The sequence below is a fragment of the Camellia sinensis genome, chromosome 6 (assembly GCF_055761805.1).
Source record: "Camellia sinensis isolate YWXY chromosome 6, ASM5576180v1, whole genome shotgun sequence".
Lineage (NCBI taxonomy): Eukaryota > Viridiplantae > Streptophyta > Magnoliopsida > Ericales > Theaceae > Camellia > Camellia sinensis.
The window spans coordinates 179,332,107-179,357,503 of NC_138966.1; the positions used below are offsets into that span (position 1 = coordinate 179,332,107).

General features: G+C 35.7%; 3 protein-coding genes across 3 annotated transcripts in view; 1 reads left to right on the forward strand and 2 right to left on the reverse strand.

Moving 5' to 3' along the window:
• LOC114308592 (1-aminocyclopropane-1-carboxylate oxidase homolog 1) overlaps nt 1–25,397 on the reverse strand; it is a 159,022-nt gene that overhangs the window by 110,553 nt on the left and 23,072 nt on the right. The gene's annotated exons all lie outside the window — the stretch shown is intronic.
• The window catches only part of LOC114311358 (uncharacterized), a 218,702-nt gene that overhangs the window by 106,365 nt on the left and 86,940 nt on the right, over nt 1–25,397 (forward strand). The window lies entirely within an intron of this gene.
• LOC114263883 (1-aminocyclopropane-1-carboxylate oxidase homolog 12-like) lies at nt 3,769–14,548 on the reverse strand. The gene is made up of 3 exons (XM_082875536.1): nt 13,928–14,548; nt 4,308–4,629; nt 3,769–4,215 (listed from the first exon to the last, which is right to left on the reverse strand). The coding sequence occupies exons 1-3, from the start codon at nt 14,467–14,469 to the stop codon at nt 3,970–3,972; spliced, it is 1,110 nt and encodes a 369-aa protein (XP_082731662.1). The 5' UTR covers nt 14,470–14,548; the 3' UTR covers nt 3,769–3,969.

Here is a 25,397-nt window from a genome sequence, read left to right on the forward strand (position 1 = left end):
TTTCCCTTTGCTTGAGTCTTCATGTCATAAGAAGTGGAGGCCTGTCCCTTGTGAGCTGTTGCACCATAACCTAGCCCGCTTTTGTCACAACCCATTTGTTGAGACCCGAGGATGTCCTCTAAAGATTTGGAACCTTTGTTCCACATGGCAATAGTGGCTCTAGCAACACGGAGTTCTTCATCTTTTTGACAGACTCTCTCTTCCAATGTAACTTGTGACATCTCAAGACTTTCAAACTTTTCTTCATATGTGGAATACACCTTTAGGAGTTCATTCCTTTCAGTTTCACAGGATAGAAGTTTTCCACATAATTCTTGCCTATCACTAGAGATCTTGATGATATTCTGCTTTGCTGTTGCAAGTTCTCCTTTGAGCCTGACATTCTCACTCTCACATGTTTTGAGCTTGAGAGAGAGTTTGCCGTTGATTTTGGACAAATTCAGAGATTCCTCATACAGCTTTTCGTAGGCTTGTTGTAGTTCATCGCCATTGATCTCATCATTATCTTCAGATGTTTCATCATCCTCTTTTTGCTCTTCATTCTCCTTGACCTCATCCAGTCTAGCAACTAAGACAGGAAGGTTGCTGGATGGTAGTGAAGGTGAATTTCCTCTTTCATGGAATTGGCTCAAAATTTCCCATGCCTCTTTAGCCTTTGTGCAATGAACAACCCGTTGCTGTTCTTCAGTAGAAATTGCTCCACGAATAGTGATCAGGGCTCTCTGACTGCTCGGATTGTCAGCCCTGTCTGTATCTTCTTCAAAAAAAATTTAAATTGTTTAGTAAACATAGCCGTCATCTCAAACTCTAAATCAAATTCAACCTCCGGAGTTTTTGTAGACTCATGAGCACTAGTGAAAGCCACACTTTCTTTTTGTTTTTTTCTTTGAAATCTGGTGGGCTTCATAAGTCTGCAAGTTTCCAACCAATTGATCAAGCTTGAGGGTATCAACATTCTGAGCCTCCTCAATGGCTGTCACTTTTGGTTGGAACCTCTCGGGTAAAGACCTCAAAATTTTTCCAACAATTTTAGCTTCCGGGATTTTTTCCTCGAGTGTGAAACAGGAATTCACGATATCACTAAGTTTTGCATAGAAATCATCAAACGTCTCCTCATCGCTCATAAAAAGGGTTTCAAAGGATGAGGTGAGACGTTGAAGTTTTGACCTTTTGACAGAAGTAGTACCTTCGTGAATTGTTTCAAGAATGTCCCAAGCCTCTTTTGCTACCTCACACGTGCAGATACGACGAAATTCTTCAGGTGTGACAGAGCAAAACAGGGAATTGAGAGCCTTACTGTTCCAACTCGAGTTTTGGTAATCAGTAGTGTCCCATTTATCAAGGGGTTTAGGAATATCAACACCATCAATGGTGATAGTAGGTTCACTCCACCCATAGATTACGCTGTGCCAAACTTTCTCATCGATGGATTTTAAAAACGCTCTCATACGAGCTTTCCAATAAGAATAGTTTGTACCATTGAGTAAAGGAGGTCTATGGGTCGAGTTACCTTCACGAATAGAATCCATATCACTAATCACACAAAATCACACTCCTATATTTTTTTTAAAAATGAGTGACCCGCTCTGATACCAATTGAAAATCCTAAGTGATTCGTGATTAGATCAAGATTAAAATATTCCAAATCCCAAGTATCCAAAACACACAATCTAAACCAACAAGCACTTACGAAAGTGATTTAGATTGTTTGTTTTTCGGAATAAATAATAAATCGACACAAACGATTTTTACGTGGAAAAAATCACAATTGAAGAACCTTCATTTGTAATCAAAAACCACGGGCGAAACGCCACTAATCAATCCACTACTGAAGAAAGAAAGATTACAAAGATAACACACAAATTACCCCACTCAATCAATTTGCCTTTGAATCTTCTGTAACTCTTTCACCACGCCTTCGTCTCAGAACTGATCAATCCTGAAGTTGAATCCACAACTTCACTTGTCGAATGAACGACTACGTACAGAATCAAACTCCTTTTGATACTCTACGCTTGAATCTTCGGAATCCACCGAAGAGATCTCTCTTGAATTTAAAGTAACCAACTCCTTGATGTATGTATCTTAGATCATAATTGAACAACTCTTCTCAAAACATCAAGGAAAACTCATAAAAAACCTCAGAAGAAAACTTCCAACAAAACCCTAGGACTCTTGAATCAGATCTTGGAAAAGTAGTCCTAAAAACAACCTAAATAGATATAAATAGGATTCCTAAGTCCGCGATCTCCGCTCGAGCGTCCAACATCCCGCTCGAGCGGTTTCAGCAAAAACTGCGTACAATAAAACAGAGTTCCGCTCGAGCGCTCGATGACCCGCTCGAGCGCGAAATCATACCTTCCAGTATTTTTACAGACCTGACAAAATACTGAGAGACAACAATCTACGCTCGAGCGCCAATAGTCCCGCTCGAGCGGGAAGAACAAAAAACACAGGAAAATTACAACTTGTTCAACATAGAGTTTTATACCCGGATTTGACAATCAAGGGACCTAACAAAATGCAAAATAGAAAGGGGATAAATGCCTTGCATACCATATGCAAGGCACACCTAAGAAAAGTCCAAGTAATTTATAAATGCCTACAGAAGATCTCCAATGTTGACCACAAGAGCACTAGGGGTGGGGGGCAAATCAACCCACTGATTCTGGTGAAGAACTTGGAGGCCACCTATTTGGTCTTGTAAAAGGATGGTCACGAAGGCAGAATCAGTGTGGCTACTAGCTCCCGAAGTCAAATTTGGTTCGGGAGTAAAATATATCGTAACTTTTCACACAAAAAAGGTTCATAATATTGCTCACTGCAAATGATTCGTAGCATTTTTGCTACACCTTTCATAACATAACCATAATCTTTATAAGATAATCACATTAGTTCGTAACTTTCAATAAAAGGAAATTACCAATCAGTAAGAACTAGGGCAATTATTTGCTAAAGAATGAGAATCTTCTTAAGGTGCCACTTTTACAATCCTCCATGTGTTTGTGATTATTTGTGGTCATGTGCACTGATTTATAATTTTCCCTTACAATAATTCTTGAAGACAATTGAAGAAGTAAATTAAAAAAATTATTATCATGGTATGTATTTTGATGCAAAAACTGGTTTACTGTAATCACCAAACCTAACATAATTTAGGTAAGGAGATCATAAACAAGGTGGTGATCCCACATAACATCCTGCAAGGGATACATGCTATCCCCTGTCCCATATCATGGATTCAAACTCGTGACATTCGCTTCATGCGACGCTTAATAATGTTAACTTTCACTATATCTTTGGCAGATACCAAAAATATATAAAAAGGGGATTCAATTTTATAGAAATGCAAGTGTCATGTTGTGCCAAGATGGTAAATTCATATCAAGAATCCACAAACAGCTAACATATCTTGCTTCTATTAAGTACTGATAAATCTAATCAGGATCAGTGAGATATGAAATACCAAAAAACAAAAAAGACAAGAATCTGAAATTAAAAACATAAGAATACAAAGATTTATGTGGTTCAGCCTTTCTGTGTAGGATTTCCATCTTAGTTGTCAGACGCTATCTTTGCCTATCAGACTACCTGGATACGTCCAAGTCCACAATTGTTATTCACTACCATCTAAAAGAGTTAAAAATTACAATACAATACAAAGAGATGCAAGACTTTAACTATAACTACATAGTATAGCTATGAAATATCATCAATAAATAGTTCCCGTTCTAGTGGTTAGTGTGTAGTACATATTAGGATCCACACTAACCAACAACTTCAACATCCTCATACAATTTTTTTATTTTTAAACAAACTGTTGAAATTGTTAGAAGTACATGTGGAAGACAATAATTTCAAACGGCTAATCCTTCAAAGATGTACAATACAATATATAGAAGCAAATAGTAGAAGCTTTCTTCATTTGTTACAGATACGATGTATGAGAACTTGTATTACCTGTTTAAATTACAGCTTATAAGAATCAAGAATAGATTGATCAAGTGCCCCAGAAAAAAACTTGCCAAAGTGTTCACTTAATGTGAATTCTCTGTACAAAGGGGGATTTTTTTCTGATACTAACTCTTTGATAGGACCATAAAGCTTTGGTGGCACTGAAACACCTGAGAGAAAAAAAGCGACACTCATTCTTGGTCCAACGCGGTTAGACACCACTCTGTGGTCGACACTTTTGAACTTGTCATTTGATACAATCTGCATCAATTGTAAAAGTTACCTTGAGAAATTTTGAACAAATTCGAGCAAATTATCAGAAAACGAACTAAGTAGTCATAGTACAAGCAAACCTGGAGAAAGTCGCCAACATTAATAATCAACCCTCCTTCAATAGGTTCAACATCAACCCATTGATTTTGGTGCAGGACTTGAAGGCCTCCAATTTGGTTTGTTAAAAGAAGAGTGAGGAATGCAGGGTCCGAATGTTGGCTATTTCCCAAAGTTAGTTCCGGCTCGGGGCATGCTGGATAGTAATGACAGACTAAGCTGCACACTTTGCCACAATCCATTAAACTTAGGTGATCTGGTTTCAGGCCAAGAGCTTCTGATAATAACTCTAAAAAAGTCTCTCCCAACTTTGTAATATGGCTCATATATTCTAGTGTTGTATCTCTGCAAATTTAAAACAAAAGAAGCTCATATTAGGTTGTATTGTGTTGTGTTTTGAAAGAGTTGATGTATTGGTCCTATTTGAAAATTTGACACCATGGACTACATATGGAAGCAGTATATATGTAAATTAGCCCAAAAGATGCATAGAATGTCACAGCAAAATGATTAGAACTGAAAAGAAATAAGAAATCCATCTAAAACAATCACAAAATGAGTAGTACTAGAAAATACATGCTGAACCCTTTCATGTTTGGACTAGTAGGTAGGTTTCTAACCCTAAGCTTCCAACAACAGTTGTGGCATGTTTGGTTTTGTTTTTGTTTTATGTTTTCGTTTTCCATAGAACATGCCAAAAACTGCTCTGAAAAATTTTATGAGAACAACTATCTTTTTAGGAAATACCAAATTGTTTTTCAAAATTTTGAATAAAAATGAAAATGATATGTAAGAGCATCTCCAATCCTATCTCAAACCTATGTCAAATTTAAATTTGGGTACTCAAAAACCTCTCCACTCCTTGACTCAAACTTAGATCAAATTGAGTTTTATTCATTTTTTTTAATAACCCAAACCAAGAGAGACTCAAATGTCTTACTTAAAATTTTTCAACCATTTTGTAGGTTCCAAATAAATCATTATCCATTGAAGCACTTTATATCAAATAAATCATTTACACAAATTTTTACTTAAATTTGAATAAGGGCGGGAGATGGCCTAAGTGGTAGATATTTTCAAAATCGTTCATTCTTTTTATTTCAAAAGACAAAATAAAATAAAATATCTAACAATTAAAAAAAAAAAAAGACAAAAACACAAGGCCTATTTTGGAAAGAAAGAAAAAAAAATTTGCTAACAAAAAAGCATTTGGGAAGTTAGAAATAAGCCAACAAGTGAAGTTACCAAAATACCCTCGTGTGCGAATAAGCCCAAAAAAAAAACAAAATTACATAGAGAGTAATATGGTCAATTTACAGTTTTGCAAGTGATGTGATACCATATTAGAATAATTTTTAAAAAAGCAAAAATTTGATTATTTTTATCTTTCCAAATGATTTTGTAAATAAGTCAAAAAGTGTTTATTTCAATTACCTTGTTTGGCAGTTTACAAAATTACAATTTTAGCCTAAAGTCACTAAAAAGTCAAAAAAACTGATAAATTATACAAATAAAATAAAATAAATTCCCTTTCCTCTATATTTTTTTACACATTTTTTTTTTTGTAAAAATCTAAAAAATATTTTTCCTCATATTTTAGTCAAAAAAAATTATGAAAATAGCATGTTTTCAAACAAAACTCTGCCGGGGTTGTTTAACAACTCTGCCCGCCAGTCCCAAGCTCGGGTAAAGGAAGAGGGTTGTGTGTTAGGTAGCCGACAGCCAACACATAAAAAAATCGCTTGGATCCCTTATGACAATGAATACTACTTACAATCGATTAAATGCTAGGTCGTTCCCCTCAAGTGACGCGTTGTGCCTGCCTCCGAGTGTTTCGAAAAGTGAGCAAAGGGCGCCACATCGATGCTTGGGTGCGGTGAAAAATGGGCATAAGTTTTTGCATTTTTCTAAATGAGCACGGCTAAAGAAGCTAGTCCAAGACTATAAATTTACGGTAGCCACATGGAATATAAGAACTTTAACTGGTAAGATTACATAATTGGTAGATGTTATAATTAGGATGAGAGTTAGTATAGCATACGTACAAGAAACTAAATGGACGAGTGAGAAAGCTAGGGAAATTGAGGACACCAAGTTTAAACTGTATTATAGCGTCAAGAATAGACACAAGAATGGATAGGAATAATAGTTGACAAAGGTCTTGTAGAAAATGTAATGGCGGTCATTAGGAAAGGTGATGGGATTATGTTAGTTAAACTAGCTATTTGAGGGAATATAGTGAACGTTATTAGTGCATACGCCCCCCAAGTAAGATTAGATGATTAGACTAAGAGGGATTTTGGGGAGCAAATGGATGAGATCTTACAGGAGATACCCGTAGAAGAGAACCTAGCTATAGGTGGAGATTTCAACGACCATGTAGGAATAGATAAACTAAGCTATGAAAGGGTGCATGGTGGATGTGACAACCCCGTTACATGATATATTATATATGCTTAATTTTGAATGATTAATTATGTGTTTCATGTGTAATTGTAGGAATATCAATTCATTGATAAAATATATGCTGTGATTTCTGCCCGAAACTGAAATTAAGGGCCTTAGTGACTTCAGAAACCGAAATTGATTGGTTCAATTAAGATGGCATAATTTTTAGAGTCATTTGAGAAGCTTTATCAAAAATTAATTCAATTTAGTAAAATTGCCTGTGATTAAATTGAGCCTCAATTAGAACTATTTCGGGTTAATTAAGTTCTGCTTTAACCTTGCTCAATTAAGATTAACTGTGTCTAATTAAGAATGATACATAAATTGTACCTAATCAAATCCTACTCACGATTCAAGATGTGATTAAGTGTAGTTTGTGGTAGAACATTTGATGGCGCTGAGTGTAGATGACCAATTATTATGGGTGTGTTTGAGTAGTGCATGTGCGCGCACGTGTTGCTCATTCAAATGTGAGTGTGTTTGTTGTGTATATTCTGATGAGTTGAAGGAATGTTGTATTATTCCTTTGGCTTCATTGAGTTCATCTTTGTCTTAAGAGAGAGAGAATTGAAGGTTTGCTCTAGAGGGAGAGACCCATTTTGTGCTAGAGATTGAAGAAACTAGGGAAGACCATCTAATCTCTTTGAAATCAAAGCTCTAGGTAAGAATCTTGAACCTATTTTCTGTAGCTAACCTTCCATGCATCATGATTTCAACATGCCTTTGAACTAATTTCATGGAAATTGTAAGAAAAGTGAGTCTTTAAACAAGTTGATGAATTGCATGCACACCATTGGAAATTTACCTTTGGTTTCATCATTTTGGTTTAAGCTTTTGAAACCCTTACTTGTATGTGAGTTCATAGCTTGCATATTATTCCAGAAATTCATGGGTTTGGAGTCTCCATTGCATGTTTTTGAAAAACAAGAGAAAGAGTTGAAAAATCTTGCATGCACAAAGTTTTGGTTCAATCTTTGTTAAATTAAAGAGATTTTGAGCAAATGAATTACCATGGATCATGAATTTATGTTTTGTTTAACATTTCTAAGTGTTTAAGCAAGCCATGCATGAGTTTTTGCCTTTGGAAACCACTTGAAGAACCATTTCTGCAGATTTTAGAACCCAGAAATTCGACAGACTGCTCGAATGACCAATTGGTGGCTCGAGCGCACATTGCGAGCTCTCAATACTTTTGCAGACCTTACAGACCGCTCGATCGACCACTTGGTGGCTCGGGCGAACTCTTTGTATACTGAGAGACCACTCGAGAGACAAAGTATTGGCTCAAGCCAACTTCAAACCTTCCCAGTACTTTTGCAGGCCACGCAGTCCGCTCGAGTGCCATTTGGTGGCTCGAGCAGTCAAGCCAAAATCAACATACTTCGACATGTTGTTCTTTGTTCGCATCTTCGTTCCCATCTTCTTCTAAGCATTCCTAGGCATGATTTGTGACTCATTAAGAAACTAATAAGTAAGAGACCAACATGAATAATTGGATTAGAAAAGAGAAGATTACTTGTTCGGCTTGAACAATGTGTTCCAATGGGTATGGTTGTATGTAATGTGTAGGTTCAAACATTGTGGAAGGACCTTGACCTACTCAAAGTGAGTAATATCTTAGTAAAAATATTTTCTCATATGTTATTTTCTGACTGCAACATTTTGAAAGTATAAATGAGCCTTTTATTTGTCTAATCCATGTATCATCTGTAATGCATCTGTTGGATCCAAGGTCGTTTTGTTTCTCTATTTATGATGGGCCTGAGATCGTTCCAAGATGTATGTTATGTGTTGACTAGATGGTCATTATACAGCTGTATTGTATTGGATTGGAACCTAAGTTGTTTCGTTATATTATGTTCTGTTCGACTCCATTCTGCTCTATTTTCTGCTCTACCTTCTGTTGTACGTTGGACCCCAGGTCGTTCTGTCATGTATTGGACCCAAGGTCATTCTGCTATGTAATGATGTCACTCTATGATTTTAATTATGTGTATTGACCTTATTCATATAACCTCTTTATTCTGATGTCATTCACTGGTTTTAGCTCACTCTGTTATATATATATATATATACATGTTGGTGAGCAGCGGGACGTCCAGTCCTAATGAACCTGTGAAAGAATTACCCTAAGTTTTGTGGAGTCAGCTTTGGAACGCCTCACAGACGAGGCTTTTATTTGTGATCATATATGATATCTATGTGTTTGTATCTTACACGTGAGTTATTAATGCATAAATGTTTCTGTTCATGCCATATATGCACAACTCAATGGACAAAGTCTTATAATTCTGCTTCCGCTTGTAGCCCCCTATACTTAATTCTAAGGGTGGGCGTGGATCGGTTGTGGCTACGGAACCTCCAATCCGCCACCCGTCCACCAGATTGGCGGATTGGAGAAAATCAATCGGCATTTGTCCGCCAATCCGGCAGATGTGGATTGAGCGAATTGGCGGTTTGGCGGATGGATGCGAATCGGTTTGACGGTTTAAAATTTTATAAATTTTCAACATAATTCAACTTGTGCACTTCCTCAAAAAAAAGAAAAGAAAATATTACAGTCAATGACTTAAAAAAATATTACAATCACTGCATGCCTCATCCAAAGTAAGAAAGTTTAAAACCTTAGAATATCACAATCACTGCATGCCTTATTCACATACTGCAATCACAGTATGCATCATCCACATAAAGTATTACAATCTGTGGTTCTTAAAATATAAAAACAATTCAAACCACCAAAACCATGAACAGAGCAGTAGAAGAGATTGTAGTCTCTGTATTGTTATATCTATATCTGTTTTTTAAAACAAAAATCAGCCAACATATATCATGTTTTCTGTTTTTTACTTTTAGAGATAGATTTAAAAATCAAAAAATATAGACACATAATACGTTTATTTTTTTCAATTCAAAAAAGATATTCAAATTGAAAACTTTTTTTCAACAAAATATTTAAACTCTTTTTTAATTGAAAACACAAACAGAATATTTAAACAAACTGAAAACACAAAGTCTTATAAATTACTAGGGGTGCTCGCTGTTTGGCGGTTCGGTTGCGACCAAAGGAGTCTCAAATCCGCCATCCGTCCGCCAGATTGGTGGATTGGAGAAAATCAATTCACAACCGTCCGCTCATCATCACGCATCCGTCCAAAATGGTGCGGATCGTTCAGTTCGGTCGATTTTGGCGGATCGGCATATCCGCTGCTCACCCTACTTAATTCCATTTTGCAATTATATCTGTGAGGCCATGTAATCTAGGATTACTAGCCGGTTACGGTCTGAACCTTTAGGAGCGAGTTCGAGTCGTGACAATGGATATGGTTTTGGTGATAGAAATGAAGCTGGAGAAAGTATTTTAATTTTTGCGTTGGCGTCTGACTTGGTGGTGGCCAATACTATGTATAAGAAGTGGGAGGAGCATTTGATAACCTTTAAGAATGGGTCAGTTAAGAGTCAAATAGATTACTTTTTAGTGAGGAAAGTGGACAATCTAAAATGCAATGACTGTAAGGTGATTCCTAAAGAAAGCCTGACGTCTCAACACAAGATTTTGGTACTATATTTATGTATTAAAGAGCAATACCAAGCTAGGAAGGATAGTGGGCATCGTAGGACGAGATAGTGGGACCTAAAAAGGGATAAATTAGAAATATTTAAGAATAGAATGAATAAGAAAGGTATTTGGGACTTGGAAGATAATGCTACCATTATGTGACACTCGATGACCAATTGTATGAGGAAAATCTCAAGGGAAGTGCTTGGAAAGTCAAAAGGGACCCAACTCTAGGGAAGCTTGGTGGTGGAGGGAAGAGGTTCAAACGGTAGTTAAAGAGAAAAAATAGCGCTTTAAAAAGTAGTAAAAGGATAGAATTAAGGAAAACTTTAAGGGCTATAGATTAGCTAATAAGGAGGTCAAGAAAGAAATGAGAGAGGCTAAGTTGAAAGCTTATGATGACCTATACACTAGACTAGATAGTAAGAAAGGGAAAAAGAGGGTATACAAACTTGCTAAGTTAAGGGATAGGAAAACAAGAAATTTTCATCAAGTTAGGTGCATCAAGAGTAAGGATTCTAAGGTATTAGTGAAGGATGAAGAGATTAAGGAGAGGTGGAAGAACTATTTTAGGAAATTATTAAATAAGAAACATGGGGTACGTTAATAAATGAGGAAATAGCCAGTAATAAGAAAAACCAAGACTATAGATTCTATCGCAGAATTGGGAACTTTGAAGTGGAGATTACACTTAAGAAGATAAAATCGAATAACACTTTAGGACCTGATAATATCCCTGTTGAAGCTTGGAAGTATTTGGGTAAGAAGGGGGTTGCTTGGTTGACTAAGTTGTTTAGCAAGATTTTGTTGACTAGGAACATGCCAGATGAGTGGAGGAACAGTATTTTAGTGCCAATCTATAAGAATAAAGCAGATGTCCAAAATTGCAACAACTATAGAGGAATCAAGCTAATGTGTCATATAATGAAAGTGTGGGAGAGGGTGATGGAACGTCGATTGCGAGATATAACAGAGGTGTTAGAGAATCAATTTGGGTTTGTGCTTGGTAAGTCAACAATGGGAGCAATCTATCTTTTGAGGAGAGTAATAGAAAAGCATAGAGAAAAGAAAAAAAGACATTCATATGGTGTTTATCGATCTTGAGAAAGCATAAAATAGAGTGCCTCGGGATATAATCTGGTAGGTGTTAGAGAAGAAAGGGGTAACAAAAGGTTACATTGATGTGATTAGAGACAAGTATAAAGGGGTGGTGACCACTATTAGATCGCCTGCTAGAGAGAGAAATGAATTTTCAATTACTGTAGGATTACACCAAAGATCTACCTTAAGTCCCTATATTTTTACTTTAGTTACGAATAAGTTGACGAGAAATATTCAAGATGATATGTCATGGTGTATACTTTTTACAGATGATATCATGTTAGTGGATGAAACTCGAGAAGGAGTTAACATAACGTTGGAGATTTGGAGTGAAGCACTTGAATCTAAATGTTCTCGGATAAGTAGAACTAAGACAGAGTATATAGAATATAAATTTAGTAACAGTAACAATAAAAGTAAAGGAGAAGTGAAGATTGAGAATCGGAACTACTTAAGACTGAACATTTTTGTTATTTAGGGTTGATTATCACAATAACAGGGGAGATTGATGCGGATGTGGTCCATAGAATTAAGATGGGGTGGCTTAAGTGCAGAAGTGCATCTGGGGTACTGTGTGATAAACGAGTACCCACTAGACTAAAAGGAAAGTTCTATAGAACGACTTTTAGACCAGTGATGTTGTATGGGACAGAGTGTTGAACAACCAAGAAACAACATGTAGATAAGATAAGTGTTGCTAAAATGAGGATGCTAAGGTGGATATGTGGCAAGACTAGAAAAGACGAGATTATGAATGAGTATATTCGTGAATGGATAGCACTAGCACCGATAGAAGACAAATTAAGAGAAAATAGATTGAGATGGTTTGGTCATATTCAACTGAAACTAACAGAGGTAATAGTGAATAGATGCGATGCAGTGACAATCAGTGGCGAAAGGAGTATAGGACCAGGGGGGTCACGTGCCCCCCTGGATTTTGGATTTTTTTTTTTTTTTTTTTTTTGCAAACATAAAGAAAATATTTTAAATAAAAAATTACAAAAATATTATTAGAGTGAAATGTCAATGACATTTTAAAAATTATGAGAACAATAATGGTTGTTTTGATTGAAAATAAAGAGACTACTATAAACCATATTATCTATGAAAATTTTATAAAAAAATTTGAATGTAATTATTAGTGACATGCAAGTATAATTAATCTCATTATAAAGATATGAAATTTATTGGATTGTTAGTTACATTTGACATGTGAGGTTCACTCTCTATGTGTTTATTTATTATTAGTAGGTGATATCACATACCAATGATGACGTGGTATTACCATTATATTGAATTTTTAATCAGACTTTATATAAAAAATAATTTATCATTATATAATTTATTTTAAGATTTATATCCTTTTTTATTATTATTATTCATGATATACTAGTTACAAATAACATTACTTTTTTTTTATGTTTTTCGAAATCAATTGTAAAAACTTGCGTAAAATATTTTTGTAAAAATTTTCGATATTGTAATTAATAAATATCCCCTCTAATTTAATTTTCTAGTTCCGTCACTGGTGACAATAGATGGAAGTGCTAAGAGACAAGGTAGACCTAGATTAACGTTAACTAGTGTAATAAATAAATCAGTTCTGATTCATAGCTCGAAATTAGCGTGACTCGAATGGCCCGATATCAAAACGACGTCGTTTTGATGTTTTTTTTTCTGCTTTTTTTTTTTTGCGTTTTCTGTAGATTTTTCTGATGAAGAAGAAGAAAAGGAAGAAGAAGAAGAAGATGAAGAAGAAAAAAAATGCAGAGAAAACAGAGTATCTTCATCAACACATCATCAACAACATCATCATCATCAACAAATCTTTTTTTTTTTTTTGATGAACTAATCTTTAGATCCAGATCAAATCCAGATCAACTAAAAAAAAAAAATGTAGAGAAAACAGAGTATCTTCATCAACACGTCATCAACAACATCTTCATCAACACATCATCAACAACATCTTCATCAACATCAACATCATCATCAACAACATTTTTTTTTCCCCTCATCTTCAGATCCAGATCCAAAAAAAAAAGTACAGTTTGAAAGAGGCGATACCCACCGGCGCCGCCACCGGTAGAGAGAGAGAGACGCCACCTTCTCTTTATCCTCTCTTCCTTCTCTTCCTCCTCTCTTCTCTCTTCTCTTCGCTCTCTCGCCTTGTCTCTCCTCTGTATGTGAAAGCAACTGAAGCAAGAAAATTATCCACCCAAAAAAACTGAAGCAAGAAAAAAACCAAAACAACGTCGTTTTGGCTATTCGAGCCACATATCTCGAGCTACAAAATATTATTGTAAATAGATATGTGAATTTATTAATTTGACAAACCAAATATTTTTAATAGAGTTGAGTGAAAAAAAATAATTTATATAGCCGATCCCATTTAATGAGAGTTAAAGATTTGGTTTGGTTTATTTTAGTATGTTTTCAAGCAAGGCCCAGCAACGGAATGTTGAACGTGCTTGGATGATGCGGTATTACATATTTTCTACCCAGGAAAAAAAAAAAATACTGTAGAAATACATATACCTGCAAGCTGAGGGCAGTTCCTCAGGGACAAGTTCAGGAACCGCCATAGAAATTGTCAATGTGTCTCTCCAATTCGCAGCTTTTGCATGATACAGATCAAAATTGCTATTGAATCTCACTTTTCTATTCCGATCACGCGTGTAGAACTCTTTCTTCGCCTCCAAATCTTGTTCGTTAAATTCACGAACGCCATCAATCATTCCACTTAACACACCGAAAGGGATTCCGTGATTCACCACTTGGAAAAAGCCCCATTCCTCAGACGCTCTGCGGATTTCATCCACAATCTCATCGCGCCGATCACGGCCGTCGATGCCCCCCAGATCTATTATCGGAACTTGCAAATTCGTAAGGCGAGAGTTCGGTGTCTCGGGAGGATCGTTGGATGGTCTGATGAAGATTTTGGGAATTTTGACTACTCCCGCATCTACGAGTCCTTTAACACCGGCTTTCGTTTCATCGAAAGCTTTTAGGTCTGTTTTGGGATCATATTCGAATCTGGTTTCAGTGAAGGAATTGTTGGTTCTTGAGAGAGAATCCATGATGAAAGAGAAGATGGTGAGTGAGTGAGTGAGTGAACAAGGTTGCTTATCCGGAACGAGGGTAAACGTCAGTTATTTAGTTTTGAATAATGCTTGGGACCCCTTTTTGGGTCACCCCCTTACCCCTTTGCCACGTGGCATGGGGTGATTGGAGGAGCAGGAAAAAAAAGAAAAAAAAAAAAGAAAAGGTAACCAATGAGAGAGAGAGTGAATCAAAGGAGGTGGGAGAAAAGGGGAATGAATCATTACTCTTTAATTTTTTTGTACTTGTTTTTAGTGGACAGGGTTGCTTATCTTTTTTGAGTGAACAAGGTTGCTTATCGGGAACGAGGGTAAACGACAATTTTTTAGTCAGTTTTTTTTTTTTTTTTTCCCTTTTTTGATTATACTGTTTTTCTTTATTTTTTTTACAAAAATGATTTGGAGGTTTAAAAACTACGTAGCTCGAAATCAACCCCTGAATCCCCCTAATTTAAAAAACGGCATCGTTTTTTCCTTTTTTTTGGGGGGGGTTGAATCAGAAACGAAGAAGAAGAAAGGAGAAGAAGAAGAAGAAGAGAAGGGAGAAAAAGAAGGGAAGGGAGAAGGGAGAACTGGACAGGAGGGGGCATAAACTCGGGCGAAGGCGAGGCGGCGCAGAGCTGCTGCGACGATCGGCGAGCTGTTACGACGATCAGTCGAGCTTCTCTTCCTCTCTCTCTCTCTCTGTTTCCCTCTCTCCTCTCCTCTCTCTCTTTCTCCCTCTCTCTCTCTCTCCCTCACCCTCTTTTCCCTCTGTTTCCCTCTATTTCCATTTTCGGGGGATTCAGGGAGAGCTCATTCGAGCTCCCAAGCTTTATCCTCAAAAGAGAGCTCTAGAAGAGTTCTGATAAAATGGATTCAATTTGTGATGTGATATGTACATCTTTTTTTTTTTTTTTTTGCCTTGCCAGCTCAAATTAGAGCTATATTTTTAAAATTTTGTATCATCACTCTTCTTTTATACGTTTTTTAAAAAAAACAAAATTATATCAAAAAAAAAAAATGGTTAAAAAAAAGGCCAACATAAGCAAGTGATTGGCAGAGGTTTGAATGGTTAGAATGTAAGGAGAGGAGTAATGATAAGGATGAGGGTAAAATTAATATTATGAAAATTATAATAAAATAAATAAATGAAAATTTAATATTTTAAGGACACAAGGAGATAATTTTGTGGAATAAGTAGAATTACACAATAAAAAAAAAAAAAAGGAGGTTCAAAGTAAAAAGGCTGGGACATTTACCAACCCTCATATATTATGAATAATGTTATATATACTAATTGGTATGTTAATTAATATACTAACGGATGATGTAACATAATTTTAGATATTTTAAATTTTTATAGTTTGTATAATAGATAGAGTCATAATTTTAAAATGACAATATTATAATATATGTTAATACACTAATTAATATATTAATTGGTACGTATAACACCCCTATTTATGACTATTTTAATTTATTTTGTATTTATTTATTATTTTAGCCAAATAATTGCTAGCAAACATTATTTATTACAAATAAGTTTTGGAATTACCGACATTGACTAGGATTAGGAAAAAAATTACTTGACGCGTTAGAAAACGAAGCGCAACCTATACATACAGACCCCTAAATCCCCTTCCATCTCATCTCATTCATCATCAATCTTCAAACATAGCATCTGAATTCCCCAATCATCTCTCTCTGTGTGTGTATGTCTCTACAATAATATTCATATCTTCTATTCTATCACACACTCTCTCTCTCTCTCTCTCAATCGTCAACCATGGTGGCTGCAGCAGCATCAAAAGGTTCAGAGACACTATTGTTAGGTTACCTTTCTTACAAAGATACCACCTTTAAGCTCCCTCGACAGACTAGGGTTAAGAACAAGACCCCCGCCGCCATCCAAATCACCGCCGACCAAATCCTCCGCTAAGTCCAAGAAATCCAACAGCTGGAAGAGTCCCTATTTCGACCCCCCAAACACCAAATCATTGATTCCACTAAGCTCATCATATACCGTAAACGAAAGCGCAAGCACTTCGAAGTCCTCATCTCCCGACGCGGACGCAACAACCCTAGCGTCTTCGTTAACTACGCCCTCTGGAAAGAGTCCCAAACCCAATTCAATCATGTCCGGTCTGTTTGGGAACGAGCCATAGACGCACATCGACGAGACCACACTCTATATCTCAAGTATGCTAAGATGGAGATAAAGAACAAATTCATCAATCGGGCGCGAAATGTTTTCGACGGAGCAGTCACTCTATTTCCTAGGGTTGATCAGTTGTGGTACAAATACATTCCTATAGTGGAGATTGTAGCGATCTTAATTTTTCTTAAGTCATTATTTATTATTATTATTTTTTATTTTATTTTATTAATTATGTGGGTATATGAGAATTTAATGTAATAGTTAATTATATATAATTAATCCGAATATTTATATATGTTATATATAAAAAAAAATGTTTTATATATTGATAAAATATATATCATATTTATGTATATTGTATTTATGTTGTATTTGTATAATGTAATATAATGGTTATTAGGTTATATTCATAGCAGCTGCCATTAGGAAAAGATAAAAGAAAGAAAACAAGGGCTATGCGCAGAGAGAGAGAGAGAGAGAGAGAGAGAGAGAGAGAGAGAGAGAGAGAGAGAGAGAGAGAGAGAGAGAGAGAGAGAGAGAGAGAGAGAGAGAGAGAGAGAGAGAGAGAGAGAGAGAGAGAGAGAGAGAGAGAGAGAGAGAGCCGGGAAAAAAATGGTTAGGGTTTTATTTTGGTGGCTTCATTAATTTTTCAAGTTATTCTTTGATCTTCAAAAAATAATTGTGAGTGCGAAACTCACTTTCTTTGATTTTTGTTTATTTTGTTGTTTTTATTTATTTATTTGATGTTGGTTTGATATTGTACTTGTATGTAGGTGGTGGATTGATTTCAATTATTTTGGTTATATGTGTATGCAAGGTTTAAGGTTTCTGTATAAATTTATTTTATGGATGTAGTCACACTCATGAATATATGAAATTAATATAAACTAGAAACTCATAGATAAATTTTTTATACTCCACTATGACTCTATGAATTGTTATTTTATTTGAGTGTTAGTGAGAAAAAGTGTATGAAAAAATGTAAGGATTATGAGATTTATTTAGATGCCTTAGGCTCGACATTGTTATGTTTATTCTCATGAGTAGATGAGAAGTTGTGTGACACCCGAATCTTTAATTTAATTCAATACCGTGTTAATATCAATTAATTATGAGTAGGAAAAAAAAAACATATATGTATATGTAATAATTAATAAATAAATTGAATTCCTTATTATATTAAAAAAAAAGTGCATAGTGAAAGCGCTTTTTTTTTTAATATAATAAGAAATTCAATTTATTTACTATATTAAAAAAAAGTGCATAGTGAAAGCTTGTGGTTTACTGATTTCTCACTTTACCATTGGTAAGTATACTTATGGAGTTGAATATGAACAGCTCCACTCACTTTGCTTCTCTTGTGGCAGGGTAGGGCATCGCCAAGAAAGTTGTAGTGATCGTTAACTACCGGCGTTAGCAACCCAGCCCCAACATTGCACCAGCAACACAATAGAGAAGACAATGGACCAAACGGGCAAAAGCCCAAACCCAGACCAAGAAATGGCAGATTCTGAATTGGGCCGACCCACGTATGGGCCTTGGATGACAGTCACAAACCAAAAAAGAAAAGCCAAAGGGTCGTTGCCTAATAGAGGAAACAAAGCCCAAATGGGCAACAAATTTCATGATCTGAGAGAGAAAGGTGGGCCAGTCAAAGATCAAGGTCAAACTAGTAGAACTAATGAGGAGTTGGGTTTTCATTATAAGACCAGCAATAGCCCAATTGTGGAAAATATATCACATAGCCCCCTAACTACTGCTAAAGCCAACAATGGAGAGGACATTAGACTGGGATCAGAGTTTCAAAACCTACAGACACGCCATCAGAACTCCAACAGTAATACCATGGCTCAGATGTCAAATTCTATCCCATCTACTCATAGTGGTAATCCCCCACCCACCACCACTGAAGCCACTCTTCTGCAACAAGCCAACCTTCAAGTTCAAGTTCAACCCCAAGCTAAGACTAGAAAGCCACTGGACAAGAATGGAGGCCGAATGAGAGAACTACCCCGTGGAACAACTCACAGTGAGTCAAAACAGAGTGATGGTGTTTCTCACACCAGAGAAAGAAGCATTTCACCGCATTGCCTCATAAGGGTGGATAGAGGAAGTAAAAATCAGGATTCAACCATGGAGGCAGATCGAAGTGGGTCAAGAGCGTCACATGATATCGGTAGTGGCATTGAAATCCATGGAGGACAACCTAAAGAAAGCAAAGGAACTTATGGGCTTTTTTGACCAGATGTCACCACCCAAATTTAACAGATCATCCATGACTTTGCTAATTTGGAATTGTAGGGGTGCGGGAAACAAAAAGTTCAAAAGAAATTTGCGTGAATTAGTGCAGATCCACAAGCCAGATTTGTTAGTTCTTATGGAAACAAAAGTGGAGTTGGCTGCCATGGGAATGTTTTTCAACTAGATGGGATTTACTACTTCAGCTCATGTTGATCTTGTAGGTCGAAGTGGGGGAATATGGATGCTTTGGAACCCCAGTCTAGTTAATGTTAGAGTCACTGAAGCCAGCTCTCAACTCATCACAGCCAGGATTGCTAAGCAGGATTACCCTGAGTGGCTGCTCACAGCAGTGTATGCAAGTCCTATCAGCAACAAAATAGAAGATTTATGGGATAGCTTGGAAAACACTGCCTAAACTAATTCTGCACCTTGGATGATAACTGGAGACTTTAATGATTTTGCTAGCCATTCAGAAAAGAGACAATCTACAGGGAGCTCAAGTCTTTCTAGCAGCCAAGATCAACGAAGAATAAACAAGTTCTCAGAAAGAATGAACAACTGCCAGTTAATTGACTTGGGTTGCTCTGGTCCGAGGCTGACCTGGACAAATAATAGACAAGGTTGGGCTAATACAATGGTTCGTTTGGATAAAACTATGTGCAACAGTGAGTGGAGAACTAGCTTCCCTGAAGGTCTGGTTCGAAACCTCCCACGAACTTACTCTGACCATTCCCCAATGATGATATTCACTCAAGGTACATCTCCTTTTAAACCCTCTTGTAAGCTTTTCAAATTTGAGGCTGCCTGGATCTCTCATGAAGAGTTCCACACAGTGATGGATGAAAGTTGGTCTAACAAACAAACTTCCGTTATGACTAAACTTGATACTCTAGCTCACAAGGCTAGTAATTGGAATAAAGATGTGTTTAGTAACATATTTAGGAGGAAAAAATGGTTACTTGGGCGGATTGAAGGAATTCAGAGAACCCAGGCAACTTTATATTCCCATAACCTTCATGTGTTAGAACTTGATTTGATTGTTCAATATAATAAAGTCCTCTTCCAAGAGGAATTGTTGTGGTTTTAGAAATCCAGATCGAAATGGATCACCCAAGGTGACAGAAACACAAAATTCTTTCATCTCACCACTATTATTAAAAGGAGGAGAAAGAAAATTGATGTTCTGAAGGGTGCTAATGGTGGTTGGATTGATAATCCTGATGAGCTTAAGCTGTATGTGCTCAATTATTTTACTACTCTGTTTGCTCATAATCCTTCTATTTCTTTGAGACATTGGAACAACTTGGTTAGTCATGTTGTTAATGTTGAGGAGAATTGTGAGCTCATGAAAGTAGTTACTAATGATGAGATTTAGAAGGCTGTGAAAAATATTAAAGCCTTTAAAGCCCCTAGAAGAGATGGCTTCCAAGCCATCTTTTATCATACCTATTGGAATGTGATTGGCCCATCAGTGTGTGATTTTATCAAAAACTATTTTGCTACCCATTCTATTCCCTCAACCATCAACCGTACCCTGGTGTCTCTTATCCCTAAACTGGATAACCCTGTGAATATTAAATAGTTTAGACCCATTAGTCTGTGTAATGTGACCTACAAAATCATTGCAAAAATTTTGGTTAGTAAAATTAGACCTTTGCTCTGTAAGCTTGTGAGGCCTAACCAAAGTAGCTTTGTGCCTGGTCGTTCTACTAGTGATAATATTATTATCTCACAGGAAATTATTCATACCTTAAGTTCTAAGAAAGGGAAAGTTGGTGGAATGATCCTCAAGGTTGACTTGGAAAAGGCCTATGATAATATATCTTAGGAGTTTTTGAAACTGACTCTAGAAGAGTTTGGTTTAGATAACAACCATATTGATATGATTATGTGTTGTGTTACTTCTGTCAGCACTGCCATTCTTTGGAATGGTGAACCATTGCAAGAGTTTAAACCTGAAAGAGGGCTGAGACAGGGAGACCCTTTATCTCCCTACTTGTTTGTGTTGTGTATGGAAAAATTATCTAACATGATTACCAAGCAAGCTGAAAACAATAAATGGAAAGGCATCAAGACCTTCCATAGGGGCCCTTGTCTGACACATTTATTTTTTGTTGATGATTTAATGTTATTTGGCAAAGCAGATGTAAGAACTTGTAACACAATTATGACCACCATGACTAAGTTCTGTGAGATTTCTAGACTGAAAGTTAATGCCCAAAAATCCAAAATCTTTGTTTCTGCTAACATTGACAGGAGAGTGGCTAGAGATTTGAGCCTTATATGTGGTATTCCCCTCACTTCTGAGTTAGGGAAATATCTGGGTATTCCCCTTTTACATGGGAGAGTCAACAGAGGGCACTTTAACACTATTCTTGAGAAAATACAACATAAGCTGGCTAGTTGGAAAACCAGTGTTCTGTCCTTGGCTGGCAGAAATACCCTTATTCAAGCTGTTAGCTCTGCTATCCCAGCTTATACCATGCAGACTACTGTGTTTCCTATGAAAGTGTGTGATGTTATTGATAGACTTAATCGAAATTTCTTGTGGGGTGATACCCCTAAATGGAAAAAAGTCCACTTAATAAAGTGGGACACTGTTTGCGCTTTGAAAAAACATGGTGGACTTGGTTTAAAGAAGGCTAGAGACCAAAATCTGGCTTTACTTTCTAAATTTGGCTGGAAACTTTTAAATAATAAGGAAGGTTTGTGGCTTGATGTGCTGAGAAGAAAATATTTGAATAGAACTACCTTTTATAATTGGCCTAAGAAGAAACTTGCTTCCTATGTGTGGAGAGGCATTCTCCAAACTAGACATATTCTCAAAAAAGGAGTGAAATGGAAAGTTGGAAGTGGTAAATTGGTAGATATATGGAAGGATTGGTGGTGTGGTGATAAATCCTTCGAGGAGTTAATGACTATTAACCACCAATCCAACCATATACCTGCTGATGGTTTTGGTACTGTGAATGCTTTCTTGAATGAGCATGGACGTTGGAATGTGGATCTTGTGTCCACTTTAATGCCTTCGTGCATTGCTGTTATCATTTTGGCTGCACCTCCTCCTCCTCCTTCTTCTACTGTCACAGATAGTTTTATCTGGAATAGCACCCTTTGTGGAGGTTTTTCTACTGCCTCTGCCTATGATGTTATCATGGGCCATCATAGTTGTGTAGATAACTGGAGCTGGATTTGGAAAGTAAGGCTACCTCAAAAACTTAGAGGTTTTTTGTGGCTTCTTTTTCATGGAAAGCTGCTAACTAACCTTATGAGATTAAGGAGGGGCTTACAATCTGCCCATACATGCCCTAGCTGCTGTGGGGTGGAAGACATGGATCACCTATTCAGACATTGCTTCAAAGCCAAAGAAGTGTGGCTGGCCTTATGTGGCCGAACCTGGTGCAGAAACATGTTTAGCTTATCTTGGAAGGATTGGCTTTTGTCTAATTCCAAGAATAAAAAGCCTTTTAATGAGCAAGCTACTTGGTCTTCTGTCTTCATTATCACTTTATGGAAATTTTGGAAAAATAGAAATGTTTTTGTTTTTGAAAAAAAGTTGTGTAATGGCATGGATAGTGTTAAATTCATTCTTGACTACTCAAGAGATGTTGATTTGGCTTTCAATTTGTCCATTATTAATCCCAGGCTTGCTTTTAGATTGATACAGTGGATGTTACCTCCCGCAGGTAAAATAAAACTAAATGTTGATGGCAGTAGGAAGCTGGGAGGTGGAGGCGGTTTTGGTGGAGTTTTCAGAGATGAACATGGCGCTTGGGTGTGTGGCTACTATGGAAGGCTGGACAGTGGAACAAGCTTGGAGGCGGAACTGTGGGCTCTCTACAAAGGACTGGCAGTGATGCTCCAGAAGGATATGCACGAGGTGATCATTGAGACTGATGCTAAACAAGTTGTGCAGCTGATGGAGGATGTCATAGACGATAAATTCCCTTTTAAAGGACTGTTGGAGGATGCAAAAATAATTTTCAAAGGATGTGAATGCACCATCCACCACATCTATAAAGAAGGGAACTTATGTGCGGATCCGTTGGCCAAATTTGGAGCGGAGCAACCTAAAGATATCTTGGTGGTTAATGATCCACCACAGGAAATTCAATGTTATCTTGTTGCTGATATGATCAGCCTCTCTAGGGAGAGGAACTAGTTTGTTTGTATTTTCTGTTGTACCTAAAAAAAAGAAAGCTTGTGGTTTAAAAACTTAGAAATTAAAAGATTACATTGTTTAAAAGGATAGATTGTGGGACAGTGCACTTTTAGAATATTAAATATTTTCATAAACAGCAAGTGATGTTTTATAGTTTGGTGGTGAGGTTTTCAAATACGAACTAAACTTATAATCATATGTAACTTTAGGCATCATTGTAAATTACCAAAAGGGTAATAACCATAAAAATTGTGAGAAGCCAAATCAGTTTTCTTGAGCCAAAGAGTTAGGTGACTCTTAGGAGTTAGGTGACTCATAGGAAATTCTAAAGGTTAGAACCAACGGGGTAAAACAGGTGGCAAGAGGGGAAGTTCCTACGTGTATGATCCTTTTGCTTGGGCCTCACGCTTGGTTATGTATAAATAGTGAGGGTTGGTGCTATAGTAGAAGGTATTCGAGCCGAAAACACAAATATGAATGAGTAAGCAAATCTAGGTTGTAAGGGGAGCCTCAGAAACGAGGAAGTGAGTCATGGATAATTTAGAAGTAATTTTAAGGTGAGATATATTATATTTTGAGTTACAATAATATATTTTACGTATGTTTTGAATTACCATAATTTATTTTATACAAGTTATATTTTATAACTTATATTTAGATTTCAAGTATATTAATTATTTTTTGAACTCCATTTGCTTAAATTGAAACCCATGAATATGTTTGTTTAGATTTTAGAAACTATTTGACAAAGATTGTATAACTATTCGACCGGGGTACATTCGGCTAGTTGTCCGATGCTCAAGAGCTCACAGCTCCCTACAGTAATTTGATAAAAAGTTTCAGCATTCTCAATTTAATAAAAATTTGATATATCCTTAATTTGATGAAACAAAAGATGAAGCTTTGAAGCACTACTTTTGTACGGTTTGTCATCAAATTTAAATTTAATGAAACAAAAGATGAAGAATTAGAGATGGTCTAACTTCAATTTTATGGGTTATAACAAAAAGAAAAAATAAAATTGTCATATTAAACATAATATGAGTCATAATTAAAAAAATCCATATGTTGTAATTAAAGCAATATCATAACCAAAGAAATAAAAATAAAAAATAAAATAATAAGACCATTTCCAATTATTCACAAGCTTGATTTGATAAAAATTATTCTAATTCTTTCATCAAATAAAAAATAAAATAACATATATCGATTTTTACTTTATATTTTAGTCAAAAAAATAACATTCAAAAAGGGTCTTAAACTAGGCCAAAGGCACTGATTATATTATTTTCAAATTTCTGATTTGAGAACAGACTATTTTAGTAATTTTTTGATTTTTAAAAAAATATATATAGAAAAATAGGTAGAGTAATTTAACAATTTATAATAATTTTTTAATTTTTTAACTAAAATATTAAGTCCTTCAACCAGCAGTAATATTTGTTTGATAAAAGGGTTTCAAAAACACAATTTTCAATGTAAAATTATATTTCAAACATGACTTAAATCAAGTTGAATGAGTTTTTATTTATTTATGAAATTCATTGAAGTTGAAGGCATGAATTTAGGTCCAAACAAAACTCTGACTAGGTATTTAAATTTGGTATAAAAAAAAAATTTGAAAACTACGGAGTTCTTGATATTAATTTTGTAAACTACTCATCAAATATGATAAAAATATAAACAACAATGTCAATCATAAACTTTGCAGAATAAATAATCTGAAATAAGTCTTAATTATAGGTTACACAACAAAAAAAATGCATGTGAGCATTTTGACACACAAAAAATATTTTTTCCAAGTTTATAAAATCATATAAAAATTATAATCAAATGTTAATAGCAGTCTTATCGCTATACAAAAAATTTCTGATCAATTGTTAATGTCAAGAAAATTATTGAATTGGCTAAACTTGACAGTCTTTTATCAGCATTTATTAACTTAGGAAAAAAGAACTAGTTTCCACTCATGTAATTACATAAATGTCAGGAATAATATAAAGATATAAATAAAAGTAAAAAATTATAAACACACTTATCCATAAATACCAAACAAACTTGTGATTTCTCTAATACAAAATCCGTCTTACTAACAAGTGTTCTAGGGAATAAGAAAATGACAAAAGATATATCAATCTCATGCATTTATTATTAAATTTGATACATTTTTTATAAATTTTAAAATATTTTATAATTTTTTTTACACTTTTTCCAGACATTTTTTCTCAATTCTTATTAGCATTTGTCATACAAAATCTAACATCTGTTCAAAAAAAAAAAAAAATCTAGCATAACTCAACAATAACAATATTTTCTGAATTTCACTAAATGCACATGTGCTATGTGTTGGAGCATATCAAATTG

What these genes read in the sequence shown, in the direction of transcription:
- LOC114263883 (XM_082875536.1), bottom strand. Translation starts at nt 14,469, where the DNA reads ATGGATTCTCTCTCAAGAACCAACAATTCCTTCACTGAAACCAGATTC. An exon ending in GAACTGCCCTCAGCTTGCAG is followed by an intron (nt 4,630 to 13,927) that starts GTATATGTATTT and finishes TTAAATTTGCAG; the next exon opens with AGATACAACACTAGAATATA. An exon ending in ATGTTGGCGACTTTCTCCAG is followed by an intron (nt 4,216 to 4,307) that starts GTTTGCTTGTAC and finishes CAATTGATGCAG; the next exon opens with ATTGTATCAAATGACAAGTT.